This window comes from Zerene cesonia, chromosome 11, assembly GCF_012273895.1.
Source record: "Zerene cesonia ecotype Mississippi chromosome 11, Zerene_cesonia_1.1, whole genome shotgun sequence".
Taxonomy (NCBI): Eukaryota; Metazoa; Arthropoda; class Insecta; order Lepidoptera; family Pieridae; genus Zerene; species Zerene cesonia.
In genome coordinates this window covers 2,721,070-2,737,488 of record NC_052112.1, presented here as the reverse complement: position 1 = coordinate 2,737,488, position 16,419 = coordinate 2,721,070, and the positions used below count along the sequence as shown (strand labels likewise).

At 30.4% G+C, this 16,419-nt stretch overlaps 4 protein-coding genes across 12 annotated transcripts in view; 2 read left to right on the top strand and 2 right to left on the bottom strand.

Moving 5' to 3' along the window:
* Positions 1 to 2,953: 2,953 nt before the first annotated feature.
* Positions 2,954 to 5,591, bottom strand: LOC119830512. Its single transcript, XM_038353562.1, has 5 exons — positions 5,348 to 5,591; positions 4,849 to 4,914; positions 4,284 to 4,413; positions 3,803 to 3,963; positions 2,954 to 3,269 (listed from the first exon to the last, which is right to left on the bottom strand). Exons 1-5 carry the CDS (start codon positions 5,589 to 5,591, stop codon positions 3,001 to 3,003), a joined length of 870 nt encoding a protein of 289 aa, XP_038209490.1. The 3' UTR covers positions 2,954 to 3,000.
* Positions 5,592 to 6,972: 1,381 nt separating this feature from the next.
* LOC119830022 (thioredoxin-like protein 1) lies at positions 6,973 to 9,101 on the top strand. The gene is made up of 6 exons (XM_038352844.1): positions 6,973 to 7,161; positions 7,244 to 7,400; positions 7,485 to 7,595; positions 8,036 to 8,185; positions 8,302 to 8,435; positions 8,552 to 9,101. Exons 1-6 carry the CDS (start codon positions 7,064 to 7,066, stop codon positions 8,760 to 8,762), a joined length of 861 nt encoding a protein of 286 aa, XP_038208772.1. The 5' UTR covers positions 6,973 to 7,063; the 3' UTR covers positions 8,763 to 9,101.
* Positions 9,102 to 9,108: 7 nt separating this feature from the next.
* LOC119830021 (U4/U6.U5 tri-snRNP-associated protein 2) lies at positions 9,109 to 14,149 on the bottom strand. Its single transcript, XM_038352842.1, has 10 exons — positions 13,931 to 14,149; positions 13,442 to 13,596; positions 12,531 to 12,645; positions 12,165 to 12,340; positions 11,020 to 11,245; positions 10,811 to 10,934; positions 10,288 to 10,447; positions 9,851 to 10,041; positions 9,577 to 9,729; positions 9,109 to 9,220 (listed from the first exon to the last, which is right to left on the bottom strand). Exons 1-10 carry the CDS (start codon positions 13,989 to 13,991, stop codon positions 9,124 to 9,126), a joined length of 1,458 nt encoding a protein of 485 aa, XP_038208770.1. The 5' UTR covers positions 13,992 to 14,149; the 3' UTR covers positions 9,109 to 9,123.
* Positions 14,150 to 15,234: 1,085 nt separating this feature from the next.
* Positions 15,235 to 16,419, top strand: part of LOC119830218 (E3 ubiquitin-protein ligase UBR4) — a 51,632-nt gene continuing 50,447 nt past the window's right edge. For 8 of the 9 annotated variants that reach the window (XM_038353141.1, XM_038353140.1, XM_038353146.1 and 5 more), the window contains exons 1-3: positions 15,235 to 15,379; positions 15,753 to 15,850; positions 16,241 to 16,377. In XM_038353141.1, the coding sequence (XP_038209069.1) occupies positions 15,258 to 15,379; positions 15,753 to 15,850; positions 16,241 to 16,377 (357 nt within the window). In that variant the 5' untranslated portion in view covers positions 15,235 to 15,257. The remainder of the gene's footprint in view (positions 15,380 to 15,752; positions 15,851 to 16,240; positions 16,378 to 16,419) is intronic. The other variant, XM_038353147.1, reaches the window with a different exon arrangement.

The following is a 16,419-nucleotide window of genomic DNA, read 5'->3' as shown; positions in this document are numbered from 1 at the left end:
CACCCTTGCAATTAACGAAGGACTGCCAATAATTATAACCTGAGTTTTCAAAGGATTTACTTGCAAACCATATGCCGATATAACATCTGTGTATTTTATTACCAATTTTACTAGATATTGTAGCGTCCGCTTCACATTACTTAAATAATTTAATCGCTCTAATGTTTCGTTATTTCCTTTTAACATTAGATTGAACCAATATTTAATTCAGTTATATAAATCTATCTTGAAGTCTTTCGTGGCCCTATCATGATCAAGGACCATCAAAATGTCATGAATTTATAGTTATTTAGCTTGTTTTTTTAGATATCAATGTTGCAAGATGAAAATTTTTTTTGTAAATACTTATCGCACAATCAACAGACATTTAAATAATTTAACATGTAGTATTATACACAAATGAAAAATCACTACGTAAGAATATTGATATATATATTCTTACATGTCGCTTTATTTAATATTAATATATTATATGTATTTTAATATACATTATTTTAATTTTAACAGTCGTAGTAGTTTAACAGTAGTTTAGGTAAAAAAGGCCTGAAATTAAAACTCTGCAGACAAGGTTAAACATGGGTAACGCAATATACTGCATCGTATTATGTTACCTTTAAAAGGTCAAGTGGAGCAAAAACACGCGATTTTTTAACACTGCTTTAAAATGATAACACTTAGTAGAATTTACAAATTATATTCGGTTTTAATAACTTATAGCGGAGGCAACTTAGCAACTTAAAATGCCATTATATACTTACATTTTCAAGCGGAACCCGAACAAAATATAGTCATTTGTATCAAAAATACATACGACCAATTCCCAACACCAATTAAATAAAAATTTAGAACGTTCAGGTCACACATGGTATTTGAAATGAGATATTAAAATGCACGGACGTGAAGACCGCTAACGGGACAAGCACAATGAAATGTATGGTCCCTGGGGAACCTGGCTCGAATTTTAATTTGAATTTAAGTAAATTAGATCATGTGATCGCTAAATATTTTATCGGTGATAAGGGATATGAAAGACGATCTTGAACCCATCATTAAAGTTTTTTTAATGACTTAGATAGTCTTTTGGTACATGGTTTTTTTTATGAAACTATTGTATTATTTAAAGCGTAATTTCCACTTATAAAAAATAGTATCAGTAGCTTTTTTCTTAGTACTAAGAAGAGCAATTTTATATAACTATATTGCTGTCACTTTATATAAGCAGTTTATTATCCACAACCTTGATTTACTGCGATATTTAGTAGTTAGATTTTATATGTAACTAATGGCATTCTTAAGAAAACATGGGCATAGAATAAGTAATTGCATCAATTTCGATTACTACACGAATATTATATGGATAAACTGTATTCATTTGTAATAATAGCATAATAGCTTGGCGTTTAAAAACTATTTAAAAGTCAGTTTTCAATAAGACTTATTCTTAAAAAATATACGCTCCAATAAACTTAAGGATTATTTTACTATCATGACACCCCATGAATATGACAATGCAAAACCTCCTTATTTTTTATTAAATCTATTTACTTAGGGCACAAACCCACTCAGGCCTTTTTTTACTTTTTAAATAAAATACTGAATTTTAATACTCTATATCTGTTAAAATCACCGTAACGTACAAACACATACTGTAACAATCACAAAACGTATAATTCATATACATACATAGTGACAGACGGATCTGTAAGCAAGAATAAAACGAATGGTGAATACCAATCAAATAATTGTTTACTTAAAAGCATTCTTTTGTTAAAATTCCATACTTAAAATACAATAATGTCGATGCATAAGGGAGCGAGAAGGTATGACGATACTAGCATAGATATTTAGTACATTATTATATTTAATTTATTTAATAGAGTAATATAATATTACCTTAATAAAAATGTAATGTATTATTTGAATATTAAACAATTTTATCGTTCAGATTATTAAACGTCATGCGCTAGGTACAGCGTACTTTTATAGAGAGTTAGCAAAAAAGTGAGCCTCCAAGAACTAATCTCCAAGATCCCTAAAATGGTTGAAAGAACCAGATATATTGACACTCCCTGTTTTACGGAAATGATGCAATGGCTATTCCGGTCGACATTGATTTTATGTACTTATTTATATATATCGAGGTCGTCAAGACATGTCACTTTCCACGTTCACCATGATATAGAACTTTAATGAGGAAGAAGTGGACATAAATGCATCCGTTCTATTCGATGATCTAATACGTTTTATTTCGATGGTTTAAGTAAGGATAATTGTACCTGTTTAGTTGGTTTAACATTTTCGCCTTAGGGCTTATGTTGCGTATACGATAATTATATATAATGTAATAATGAATTCAAATTCTGGAACAGGAAGTAATTCTGTTTTCGTTTCTAACATTGTTTTTAATTAGAAATGCTTTGGACAGATAATGAAATTTCCTGTACCAATTCAATATTTGCTCTAACACGATATTTATATCGTAAGGAATGTCAGTTGATTTACGTTTGATTATTAATTTCTCGTAGTGCCATTACAAGGTAAACATGAGGGCGCTTGCAGTTATTTACCTAGTAGCGTATCGTACATGATTGTATGCTTTATTAAAAGCGAATTGTATATTTTTTATTGCCTGTGTTCTATGTTTTTAACCTTCTTTTATTTCTACCTGGCCTTTCTGCATTACGAAAAATAAATAATAAAACTACGCTTTTCTTATCGAGTGATATATAAAAATCAAAGATGATTCAGTTACTCTGGGATTTTTTAATTTTAAATTTATGCATACGCCGTGAAGTTTTTTGTTCCAATAATTGATATAATTTCCAATATACAGTTTTAATAGTTCGTTTTTTTTAAGGACACAAGATATAAAATAATAACTCTACAATAATTTATATAGCACATTGACATAACAATTAGTATTACTTTTTTAATGTATTTCATATCTATCATATTAAAAACGAAAAGTGCTTTATATTGACTTATTGATCAAAACATCATTTAGTACATTGCAGTTTCTAAAATCAATCTTACTGCTATAGAATATGTGGCAACCGCCAAAGCAGTAACATGACCATTGCAAAGACCAGAGAATATATCCTGATCTGCACCTCTGTTAAGCTTCCATTCGCGGGGTTTTTGTGTCTGAAAAATGTTTTTATTGTTTATGGTCTGACCGAAGCAGCCGGCAGCTGTTTGGTAGTTAGCGATTTGGTCCAACCACGATTGGCGAAGAAACTGCACATGTCCATTAAGAGCACATAGACAGACTGGAAAGAAGTAGGAAATGTTTAAATATAATAATAAACAAATAATAATAAATAGCGTAAGGCTTTCGTGTTTGTAATATCAAAGTGACAGCTTTTAGTAAAAAGAGCATTATAAAGCATTTAGTATGATAATTATAGTATAAATACTTGCATTAAAATGCAGCATATTGTAAATAAAAAAAAAACACCTTCATATTTTTTTAATCAAAGACCACATTTACAAACTGTTTAAACATTTTAATTTAGAAAATATAATTCTACGAATTCAGTAAACAAAATCTTTCATAATTAGTATTTCTTGTGTTTGATTTTACGCGAGTATTATACATTTAGAAATTAAAAACTTTTTAACGGGTTTTAAACGCTATTTATTCACTATATTACTTTACAGTCTCCCCGTGACCACGCTCGCTGTAGTGTTCGAAACGTCGGCTTAATAATATAATGAATAAAGCGCGTTTAAAATCCGTTAAAAAGTTTTTAATTTCTAAATCTTTCATATTTTATCGACAATATTGAATGAAAATTCTTACTCGATTCCAATAACAAGTCGATGAGACGAAAATCATGCATTACAATCGTTTGTGCTTCTATGTAACTCATAAAGCAAAATTTTTCCGATAGGTTGCGATCTTCTTGTTTTGAAAATATACTACAACTTCGTCCATGTCGTGCTGATAGCAAAAAGAGCAACCTGTTTAACAAAACATTTCGAAAATTATATGCATCTCAATTCATATTAATTATTAAGGGGGTCTTAGCGTAATTTTCTTATTTTGATATAATTGAACTTTAGATTGAATCCTTTGTTATCCCGGATAGAGGTGGGATATGTAATTGGTATTTTATTTGCGATTTAATCTCAATAATTTTGTTTTTCATAAATTTCAAATCAAAATTAACTTTAAACCTAATTTTATTGATCGGAAACTTTGTTACCACGTATAACAAGTAGTAATAAATACACTTTGGCATTTATAATACATAGATAGCTCTACATATTCATAAAATTACCTGTGAGTAAGTGCATACCCCAAATCAGTTCCATTTTTAATCATTTTATAGCAAAACTTATCAACATGACAAATTTTATTGAAATGTCCAAAATTAGATCTGTTTTCTGCTAGTGAAGCCAAGCAGCGATCTGAAAATCAAAAATATTTACAAATTCATTTGTGTAAATAATTTAATGCTTTATATCTCTCATACCTATTCGATGAGGAAGATTAAATTTTTAAACCTTTGATTTTCTAGGATTAAACAATTAAAGAGTGATACCTACACCTTGCGATTTTACCAAGAATTACTGGTAGTTTGCCTGATGATGAGAAATTGCCAACGCCCATTAACATTTGGAGAGTTAGGTAAGCAAATGAGTTAAGTCGGCGGGAATAAGAGAATGGACTGGGAATGGTGAACAAAAGCATCCGGCGATTTTTGTACAATTATCTAATTATTTGAAAAAAAATGTAGCTAACTACATAATACGTATCATAAAATATTTTATAGAGTTATAAAATTCATATAGTTTTAAAAGATAAGTTGTAAAATGTATATAGTTATCATAAAATAATAATACCTGAATCGGTAGGACTCGGAACACCTTCATCTACATTGTACACTTTTGCTAGGTATCGTTTCCAATCTGATAATAGAATATCGTTTATTTTTTTGATTCTGTGTTTTTTCATTACATTAGACATGTTAAAATATTCAACTGTATATAACCATTCCGTTTCATGAGTAAATAGGCGTAACACTAAAATTGAAATAAATGCGTTTAATTAAAAAAAATATAAGAAAATAAAATTGCGATGTTTGGACGTAGGTGCGTACATATTTTATTTACTCTATTTTCAGGTAGGTTATCTTTCTCAGCATTATTCAGAAAAAAAAATCGAAGGTCTTCGATTGCATGGATAACTTTTTTAATTAAATTCCTCGTCGATTCCGTGATATGCGCCTTTTCATTCATTAATGCACGCTTCAAATTAACTGAAAAGTATTAAAATTTACTCCAACTATTGGTTGAATTTTATTTTAATAATAACAATTCAGCGAATTTTCACTACCATTACTAAGAAATAATCCGAAATATACATTCATATCAACTTCATTCACATTTTTAATATAAAATTTGATCACTTTTTCAATTATCTCCAAATAATGTATTAAATCGGATTTGCTTGGAATATCCGTCAAATTGTTTTTACTAAATTTTAATTTTGTTACTCGATCATGACTTCTTGATGAATTTGTAATCCTCAAATTGAAAAATAAAACACAATAAACGATAAGACAAACCCAACGACACTTTGTCATTTTATGCTCGAAACTCAATTAACTCTGATTATTTACACGAAGAACATCTTACGATGATATTTTCAGCAAATTCAAGAGGCAACTGTTTTTCTAGTGTGAAGAGTCCATTTTTATATCCTCGGGGAAATCTACAAATTAATCCCCTAGCTTTGTTTCAATTTTCCTGTGAAATAAAAAATGAGAAAAGCTTTAACTCCGTCGCAACTCAGTCAACATTTAATAAACTTATAAATTTCTCAATAATGCCTAATAAGTAACCTATCATCCTAAGGAAATAACCTATCATACGTATTATAGGAATTACATAATACTTCCTAGCTATACTTTTATTAATAAAAACATAATTTCAAAATTCAACGATAATCGACAATATCTTAAGTAAAAAAAATTAAGAAACCTTAATATCATTATGTGTTTAAATTTTCACTTTGGACCAAATCTTTGGTTTCCGAGTAATTCCAATTTGATTCGTCTATAATTTTTATTTATTTCATTATTGACAAAATATTATTATTATATAGATAAACAAATTTAATACTTCATAAATATAATGGTACTAGGAGCAAAGATATAAATATTAACAGCGTACCTATCATTAGTAATTCATCTACCTAATAACATTATGAAGTAAATCTAATGATAAGATAATAAATTTGACATTGTACAAAAAATATAACGTAGCAGCAGATGAATGTTATTGCTACGTAATTAATTGAAGGAGAATTGTTTTTGGAATAAAAATAAAGTGAAATATCTACTATTCTTATAAATGTTAATGAGACAAATAGCCGAGATTTGTAAAGCTTTGAAGTGTAATTGAAATGAAGAGAATCGCTGCAGGCGGTTCACTGAGAATATTACGAAATATTAAGTAAATGCCGTCAACTCTGAGGATAATATTGGACATTTATTTATCTAACGAAATTTAATTTGTCAAAGTGTTAGTTTAGTGGGATATTTTATACTAGCTTTCTACGCGTGGCTTTCCCCACCTTAGTCAAGGGGAAAGATACGTGGTTCGTGGGTTTCACCCGCACAGTTCCCGTTTCAATACGATTTCCGGAATGAAAAAGGATTTATCTTTTCTCGAGTCTCCAACTGTCTTTTTAGAAAATTTATCAAAAACAGTTCAATGGCTTATATGTGAATAAAAGACAAACAAACTAAAAAATCTACTAATCGGATGGAGTCAGGGAGAGCAGAAAGTGAATTACAAAATTGGCCCAGTCAAAGAAAACGCATTATACCTACCTATTGTTTTCTTTCATATATATACCGTGTTTTAAAATATATTTTATTATAATTATATTTTACCTACGTTCTCCTTTTGTATCTGTTAGATGTTTGTCTTTTGTTGTCAATTTTATGTGTCATCCACGGTGAAGTTTTAAGTTTTGTCAATCATCGCGATTTTGTGACTTGTCGTTTGGTTGAATTATTATTGTTGTTTAAACTTTTAAAGTTAAGTTAAAATGGGGCTTGCTACTGTTATAGAAAATGAAGCACATTTTCAATCTGAAATGGCTAATGCTGGAACTAAATTAGTTGTTGTCGATTTTACAGCAACTTGGTAAGTCTAACCTTTAGAAAATCAAAACGCCTATGTCATCGTCGAAACAAAATATGTTTTACCTTCGTATTTAATGTTGTAGGTGTCCACCATGTCAACGAATTGCTCCTTTTTTCGAGCAGTTGCCGGCCAAGTTTCCCAGAGCAGTTTTCTTGAAAGTCGACGTAGATAGATGCGCTGAAACAGCGAGTGCTCAGGGCGTCAGTGCTATGCCAACCTTCATATTTTATCGCAATAGAGTAAGTCTAACAAGTCAAACAGCAACAACTTTATTTTATAGATAATTTTTTTCCTTTCTTAAAACTAATTTATTTTTTTAATAGACAAGAATTGATCGTCTCCAAGGGGCTGATCCAGCTTCTCTGGAAAATAAAGTTAGGCAGTATTACAGCACCGAGGAAGCTGGAGACGAAGATAACTCAGTTGCTGGACATGTAAGTATAATTTCGTTTACTAGTTTTAATAAATTGCCAGCGCAATGTTTGCATTCTATACTATAATGATAGGAAGTTGAAGAGTTTGGCTTTTGAATGTACTGTGAACTACTGGACCAATTGCATGAAAAAACGAAATGAGGAACAACCCAATCAATGTTGCTTTTTTATGGTAGACATTTAAATGAAACAATTATGGAATAAATAATTGACTAAGTTTATGTTGATTCATACATTTATAGAAACTGGATTTGACTATATATAGTAATAAGCATTAAGACAGACGGTAATAAAATGGTATCAGAAATCTCACTTTAAAAAACAACTTGACAAAATGTATAAAAGATTTAAGTTCTTGTTCAGAACTGCTTGCAAGCTGTAATTCAAATAAAGTACAATTATGGACATTGATAAAATAATAAATCCTAATATTAATTTAGATGGACTTGGGGACATTCATAACGAAAAGTGAATGCGAGTGTTTAAATGAGGCAGATAACCACCCGCTGGCACATGCCCTCACAAGTGGAGGGGGATACTTAGCCAGTGATTGTGATGAACAACTTATTATCAATATATCATTCAATCAGGTAATCATTTGTTACCAGACATTATTCTTATATGTGAAGACGTCATTATTATTATGTTGTTGAATACTAGAGAATTACAAGTCATAAGTTCTCATCTTTTTCATTTTAAATTTCAGCTAGTAAAACTGCACTCACTTAAGGTTAAAGGCCCAGCAGACAAGGGCCCAAAATTTATAAAGATATTTATTAACCAGCCTAGAACACTTGACTTTGACCAAGCTGCTGGTAATGCATCTATACAAGAATTAGAGTAAGTTTTCTTTTTGTTACATTATAAATAAATTGATCAACGCTAAAGCTACGAGCTGTTTATAAATGTGAAGTAAGAAAAAAAATATATTCAAAATTGTATGTATGAATTTTCAGATTAACACCAAGTGATTTGGAAGGCAATCCTGTACCACTGAAATATGTCAAGTTCCAAAGCGTCCAAAACATTCAACTATTCATAAAGGACAACCAGTCTGGTGATGAAGTCACTCAGATTGATCATCTAGCTTTCTACGGCTCCCCAATCTCCACCACGAACATGGGTGAATTCAAACGTGTCGCCGGCAAAAAGGGCGAGAGTCACTAGCCCAGACTTTTGCAATTATGTCGTTAAATTTACATTTTTGAAGCAACATTATTAAAACATACTTCGGTATTTTAACAGTTGTTGCTTTAAAATATACGACATTCAATTGCATACCTGAATATGAACTCTAATGATACAATTTTTACGTATATTCAAGTGAATGTTGCATTTGTATAGTTAAGAACACCAGTTTGTGTCAAAAGACGTAAAATTAATATTTCATGTGTCACAATATATTTATTATAACCATATGAATATTCACATAAGCATACAATATGTAATAATCAAGTCAGATTTGTAGCCAGGTATTTGTATATTCAATAAATAAATAAAAGATGGAATTGTGTTTTATTCTTATATTCTAATCATTTTTTAATTCATATATTTGTATGTATGCCTCAGTGAGGGTGATCATTTGTGGCAAAATACTGGTCACATGCAGGTCTTGCATTTCATACCTAAAACAAAAAGAAATACATGATACTCTTAATTTAATATTTCTTCTAGTAACTATCTACTTTATAATATAAAATTAACATATCTATCACTAAGGTGTACACTCTGTTTCCCTCAAACTGATTTTAAAACATTAATTTCCAAAAGAACATTTCTATTAGACAATACAAAAAAAAAACTGTTGATTTGTAGAAAAAAACTGGATTTATTTTTTATTAAATATTTACTTTATTGCAACTGTTATATATTGTAGATAATATAGAAGGCAACTCATAGTATGTTTATAATAAAAATATAAAATAACATAAATAATAATTTAAATTGAAACCATACCAATCAGTTTCTGTACATTTCTTACCATTGTTGTGTAGGTTTATGCAACACATGCGCTCTGTATGTTCCCTTCTCCGGTGTTCCATCATGAACTATATTACCCACAAGCTCATAGGTTGTTTTACCATTGTATTTGGCTTTAACTTCAGGCGTTAATATATCACCAAAATCAACATTTCTGTAAAATAAATTATGATATGCTTACATGTTTCTTGTGAAAATTTTAATAGGATATATTTCCTTCAATGACCCAAAATTTAATTAATTTATTGAAAATGAAATAAGGAATTGTTACTTACTTCACAGGAAAGTTAACAACAGTAGGATTTTTCTCTACAAAGAAAGTATTTTTTGTGAATCGCTTGATATACAATATAAGGTATGGTGGCAATTGGGTTATCTCGAACCTCTTTAGGAAATTCTCTTTGTATGTCTTGTACTCCTTTGAAGATTGACCATTGAATTTTGAGAGTAATTGATATAGATTGACCTAAAATTGAAAAAACATAACACATAATACATACAATAATCTCTACTGGTTGAAATAGACTGTAAGTAATGTGACAAATACATTGAAAAAAAATAGCATTTTTGTGTGACACATTCATAATTTTGAATACACTAAAATTAAAAAAGTTAATAAATATACCAGTGTGAAACTTCTATCTCCATTTCTTTCATTTTTGCAATTATGTATATGCACACAACATACAAATAATAATATTTCAAAACAAACCTGTGGAATAATATTCTCCCTAAATTCATCTGTGAACAATGGTGTTGGTGGCAAGTCACATGTTAAGTAGAGAAATGGTGATTCAGTAATCATTTCACTATATTCTTCACTGCTAAGATCCACTTTCGCTGCATCATCAGCATCTGGTGGTGGTAGCTTTCTGTAGAAAATATTATTTATTTGTATGACAACGGATTTATCTTATTATAGTACATATGTCACAGCTAGATGGTTAGATCAGCCATTTAATTAATTGACTGGGCTGTCTATTAAACCGCGCCCATGAAGTAACTTTCTTAAAGTGTGTAATATTATTTAGATAGTTAATTAAATGTCCCTGTTTAAAGATACTAGGCTATTAATAAATTTAACCTTTTGCCTGTAAAACATCTTAACATATATTCTGTTGTTGTTTTCATCGTCATATTGTTACCGTAACATACCGTACGTAACGTACCATTTAAGAGGGAACACTTAAATATATAACAAGTCACTACTAACATGCAATTTGCATATCACATACCTGGTATAAATCCTCATATGCCCCAAGAATGATTTATATATAATTGAACTATTTGGTTTCTTGGTTCCGTTTAATGCCATGTGCAATGAATTCAAAAACCACGACATAAAATCTATAGGATCACCTGCAAAGAGAAATACATATTACTTTAAGTAGCAAAAATAGTAGTAAAACAAATTTTACAAATATTAACAAGAAAAAAGTCATACTTTGTTTTATGAACTGAAATTTTTTCTTGGACCATAACACTACAGCTTGTAACATTTCATGTGGAGACACGTGGGCTTTAAATGCTCGCGGATTCCACAATTTTCTGATCAACTCGCCAAAACGCTGGACCAATAAGAAAGACGAATCACCCGGCGGCCGTTTCACCTCAGCATAGTTTTCTTCACGTAAAAAATAATTTCGTAACGGTCTCACTTGTGCTAAACACTGAAACATATTGATATCTTTTACAGACTATTAATTGTGATGTTTTATTTCAATTCAGCATGGATAAGGCATACATTGAATCCCATACACATTTAACAATTTCATACAACATTGATTCCACATTGTTTCAAAATAAAAGAAAATAATCTATACATAGTCAGTGTCTTGTATTAACACCATTTCTTATATCATGTAAACTAGCTGTGCCCTGCGGTTTTACAAACTTAGTACCTGATTTTACATAGCCGAAAGCTTTCCTTAATAAATGGGCACTGAAAGTATTTCTCAAATCGGACCAGTAGTTCCTGAGATTAGCGTGTTCACCAAACAAACTCTTTAGCTTTATAATATTACTATAGATGTACAGGCTGCAAGACATCCAGACCTTTTCATACAAAGGAAAAGTCATTAGACATTTTGTTCTGGAATTTGACCTATGACATACACAAACAAATTTGGGCATTAAATGCAACTAGCTATCTTTACAACAATGGTTAGGATTGCATTCTTGTAGACCATGGAAGAGTCTTAAAAAACAATGTTTGAGTGCAGAAACAGACACTTACTTAGACTTGTGAAGAATTAAACAGAGTAAAAATAAAAAACAAATACTACAAATACATATTAATTCTGTTCAATAAATATCTTACATAATAATGGACAGTACTTATTAAAAGATGGCAGTATACTGAGACTAAAAGATATTTGCAAAAAAAGTATGTATTATTAAATGTTAAATATCTCTGTTTTCATATCACTTACAAAAGTTATACCTATACATAATGAAAAGTGAGGAGGAATAGTGAACCATCCAATATTTTTCAGTTGCTAATAAAGAGCTAATATACCTGTTTACAACACTGCAGCTTATATAACTTATAGACAGATAATATAAAAGAAATTGAGAATTGTAACAAACCTGTAAAATAACATTGCAATAATCATTAGCTTTAATATTATTAAGACCAACAATTCCAGGCATGTACATTGTACCATCAATAGCACGAGACATTTTGGTGTTAAAATCCAATTGCTTTATTTGTTCTGGTGTAAATATTGGATTCAGGACGTATTTAATATCATTCAAAGATGAATCTGAAAGAAATCATTAAATTTCTTAAGATATCCTTAATAGGCTGAAAAAAAAGTCTTAACTCGTAATTTATAAAATAACTTGGCTGGTTGATTATTATATCATCTTATATTTAATCCATTTTAAGTGCATTGATGCAAAAATATGACGATAATATAATTTTTTTCACATATGTATGATAAAATGAATTACCTATAACCTCATAGTTGTCTGGCAAACAGTAAAATTTAAGTGTGTGTAGATTTAAGAACACATGGTGTCCTTCTGCCACTGAATGAGTGTATGCATGTGTGTTGGTACCTCTTCCCTGTAAAATAGAATAACAATAATTCAGTGAAACTGAGTCAAATATAATTAAGATAATTAACACATTTCTACCTTTGTGCATACATAGGAAAGACTTAAAATCCCAAGAAAATAGGCAGCATTAAGTTAAGTCGTAAGAAAGTCAAACAATTATTAAATAAAAATAATAATAATAAACAAAAATAAATAATAAACATTTTCAAATTTAAGTGAGTGAAATTAAACATAAATAAAGAAAAAACAATAATTTTGATGTATAGAGATCTGAATATAAAATAACTTAGAAAGTAATGATTTATGAATGATAGAATCAACTAAATTGCCTCACTTGCTCTTATGCAGAGTATATATATAAGGAAATTAATTAATGCTTGTGATTCTAATCAGGATAATTGGATAAACTGTCCATTTAAAGGGCACATACAACCATAGAGGTAAAATTAATAAAAGCATATCAAAAGCAGTTAATGTAAATTGAACATGCATGCATACAGTTGAGGTGCATTGCAAATAATTTTAGGCAGTTATTTTGTGAATTAAGTATTATGTCTTGCAAAAAAAAAATTAAATACTAGCTGTGCCCCGCGGTTTCACCTGCGTAAGTTCGTATCCCATACGAATATCAAGATAAAAAGTTGCTTATATGTTATTCCAGTTGTCCACCTGTCTATGTACCAAATTTCACAGCAATCGGTTCAGCAGTTTTTGTGTGGAAGAACACACACACACATCTTAACAAACTTTCGCATTTATAATATTAGTAGGATAGTAGGATGAATATACAAAAGAAAACTCACCTGAAAGTACTTCCCACATACTAAGCACGCATACACATTTATTCTTGTAAGGGAAATGGAACATAGTTTTTCAAAATCAAAGTCTAGCACATGCCTATTAATTGTGTCAAGGTAAGGACACTGAATATGAACTTTTGCCGTTTTCACTGTTGGCTCTGAAAATATTCATACAAACAAATCACAAGATGAGATACTGGCAGATATATAAGATTCATTAATTTTATTAATGTTATGAGTTTAAATATGGTTTTCATTATTTATAAATAATTATCGGTTACAATGTTAATTGATAATATTCTCATAAACAAGAGTTTATGGTATAATCGGTATAATACTTATATGGATGTGGTATACCATATGAGCAAATATAAGGTTATTTAAACTATGACTGAAAAATGCAATATGCTGTGTTTTAAATTAAGGTTCATTAAATACACGACATACAATATCATCGTAAGCAGTTAATTCTTAAAAATAAACTTTATTTACCTAATGCATCGGATCCGTTCTCATCGGTAATTTTTCGCTTATGAGCCTGTTCTCCATTCATGTTTGATTTAGATGCTTATAAAGTATGCAAAATTAAATAAAATATTTTATCTACATATAACACTTATCGGTTATCACTAATTTGGTATTTTCTCTAGTAGCAGAGTTTACTCAAAAATTAGTTTTATCCGATCCGTTCAACAAAATTCGAATGACAGTTAAGACAAATGACACTAACATTTGACACGATACAACAGTTAGATAGTACACAAGATATCATATAGATGCAACTAGTACTTTTTATGTTATCTATAGCTAATATACTACTCATATCAAAATACATCTTGGAAATAATATTTTGATGACCCTAATGGAAACGGACATATCTCCTCCACATTCATTTCTCGCTCGGCTCGCTTTTCAGCACCAAGCGCTCGGTTGTGTTTATCTACTGCATCCGTAGTCTAAACGAACATAATATTTCAACAACATCTAAGTAAGGAAAAGCAGAAATTCATGTATTTATACACATTACCTATTTGAATGTCAAAGATGGCTCAAACAATTATATAATTTAGTGAAATAATGTATGAAATACAGTCCAGTCGTCCAGTGATTTAAATTTAATAATATTAGTGTAGACATATTTTTATCATATGATTATTATGTATGTTTGTAGCTTTAACAATTATAATAATAACCCGCAGAGCACCTTGTAGTGAGGTGTCGGGGCCCGCGGTCCCGAATACTCCCGGGGAAGGCCCCTGTTCTCATTTCTGGCTTGGCTTAACCGGCTGTTTAAAGTGAAGCCTCACGAGGACAATATAGAGGTCCTGTCTTCTGACTTGCCTTAGCCGAGCAAATATTGAACATCTATATCTTGCAATAGTCCTACATAGGCAGCGGACCACCCAGGGTTGAAACTCTATAGAGCAGTTATGGGCAGGCTGCGGCTGGTGTCCCACAATATATAATTAATTCTCTAAAGGGTCTCTGCGTGCTTTTCTTCTGGAGGTACCTGAGTATTGTGGAGAGATACATATAAATAGATTAAAAATAATAGGTCGTTATTTTATTTTGTGTGTGTTAATTTAATCTCAATTAGGGTAATCTCCGAAATAATTTTTGAGATTTAGTATATATGTCTTTTTTTATTTGATTATTTGTTTTATTCTTATTTATCAATTTGAAAATAGTAGGTAGGTACATAAACGGCTAGCTTTAATCAACCGTGAGGACCAAGCATTATGCACTATGATTTGACAATTTTCCTGGTTTGGTTTTGACACATTTGATTCATTGATTTCGCGAAAGGCCGTTCTCGAAAATGGCCGCATCGGGAGGTAATATAGAATGGTCTACCACTGTTAAACCAATTTTAACAGCGCTTTATGGCCCGTTTTTCGACAAAAACGACGCGGTAGAAATAATACAAGCTATTATAAAAAGGTAAGATAATTCCCAGGCCTTTATTCTTCAGCGATTACGACGTACCAATAGATACGATGAATAATCAGTTTATGTATCGTTAATCTTATTTATAATAACAAATATCAGCTGTGGTACAGAAACAGATCAAATTTATTGAAATTAACTTTTTAGTGATGTTTGCCATTGTTAAGGACTACACCCATCTTTGACCGTTTATTGATTTTCTATCTTCCAATGGGAATTTATCTCAATTGATATATACCTATTGGATATAGCTGCTAGTTGCAACTAGATGGTTTGCGTCTGCGTAAACTACATCGGTCAATAACTGTTTCGTGCACTTTTTTGTCTACCTGCATACACCCTTTGAAATGAGATAATTGATTTGCAGTGAGAATGAGTTTCAAAACCATGAAGATACATACGATTTATTCTACACATGCTTTGCGTGTCTCTCTGCTCACTTCATTAGCATCAATGCAAATAATTGTAAGTATATATTTAACTCAATTTAAAAGATGGAACTTTAAAAATATTGAACCAAGTGAATCTTTCATGAGATCCATGAACCATGCATACATAGCATTTATTTAAATTCACAAGAAGCTCTGGCGAGTAATTAACTTCTTAGTTAACTAACTATACAACTAACTAAACTAACTAACTATACAATTAAATAATTTATACATCAAAATTAGTGTTTTCTATAAATAAAACTAGTAAATTAGCTAAAATTAACTTACTTCTCTGAACCTAAAGATAGATTCCAAGATGATATACTTTAAATTAATCTTCAATACCCATAAAATTTGCAAGACTTTGTAATAAATTGACATAATCCTCGAATAAATTAATTTTTTTAAATAAATGTATACACAGTACCTGCTGATCAGCTCAGCACTGCGCAAGATGCATTCAGGGTTATACTGCAGCAAATACTCAAAAAGTTATCAGAAGCCGGACTGAGTCAGGATGACACATCAAACACAGCTGCTCCCAATGTGTCTGTGAAACAGGTAAAAATTATAAGACATGTATCTATATGATACACATTGGGT

Coding starts and splice junctions, on each gene's coding strand:
- LOC119830512 (XM_038353562.1), bottom strand. CDS start 5,591: ATGACAAAGTGTCGTTGGGTTTGTCTTATCGTTTATTGTGTTTTATTT. Junction 3,964..4,283: donor GGGTATGCACTTACTCACAG/GTAATTTTATGA, acceptor TTTGTTAAACAG/GTTGCTCTTTTTGCTATCAG. Junction 3,270..3,802: donor CGACTTGTTATTGGAATCGA/GTAAGAATTTTC, acceptor ACTTCTTTCCAG/TCTGTCTATGTGCTCTTAAT.
- LOC119830021 (XM_038352842.1), bottom strand. CDS start 13,991: ATGAATGGAGAACAGGCTCATAAGCGAAAAATTACCGATGAGAACGGA. Junction 11,246..12,164: donor ATTGCAATGTTATTTTACAG/GTTTGTTACAAT, acceptor AATATGTTTCAG/TGTTTAGCACAAGTGAGACC. Junction 10,448..10,810: donor CATATGAGGATTTATACCAG/GTATGTGATATG, acceptor TATTTTCTACAG/AAAGCTACCACCACCAGATG.
- LOC119830022 (XM_038352844.1), top strand. CDS start 7,064: ATGGGGCTTGCTACTGTTATAGAAAATGAAGCACATTTTCAATCTGAA. Junction 7,596..8,035: donor ATAACTCAGTTGCTGGACAT/GTAAGTATAATT, acceptor ATATTAATTTAG/ATGGACTTGGGGACATTCAT. Junction 8,436..8,551: donor GCATCTATACAAGAATTAGA/GTAAGTTTTCTT, acceptor ATGAATTTTCAG/ATTAACACCAAGTGATTTGG.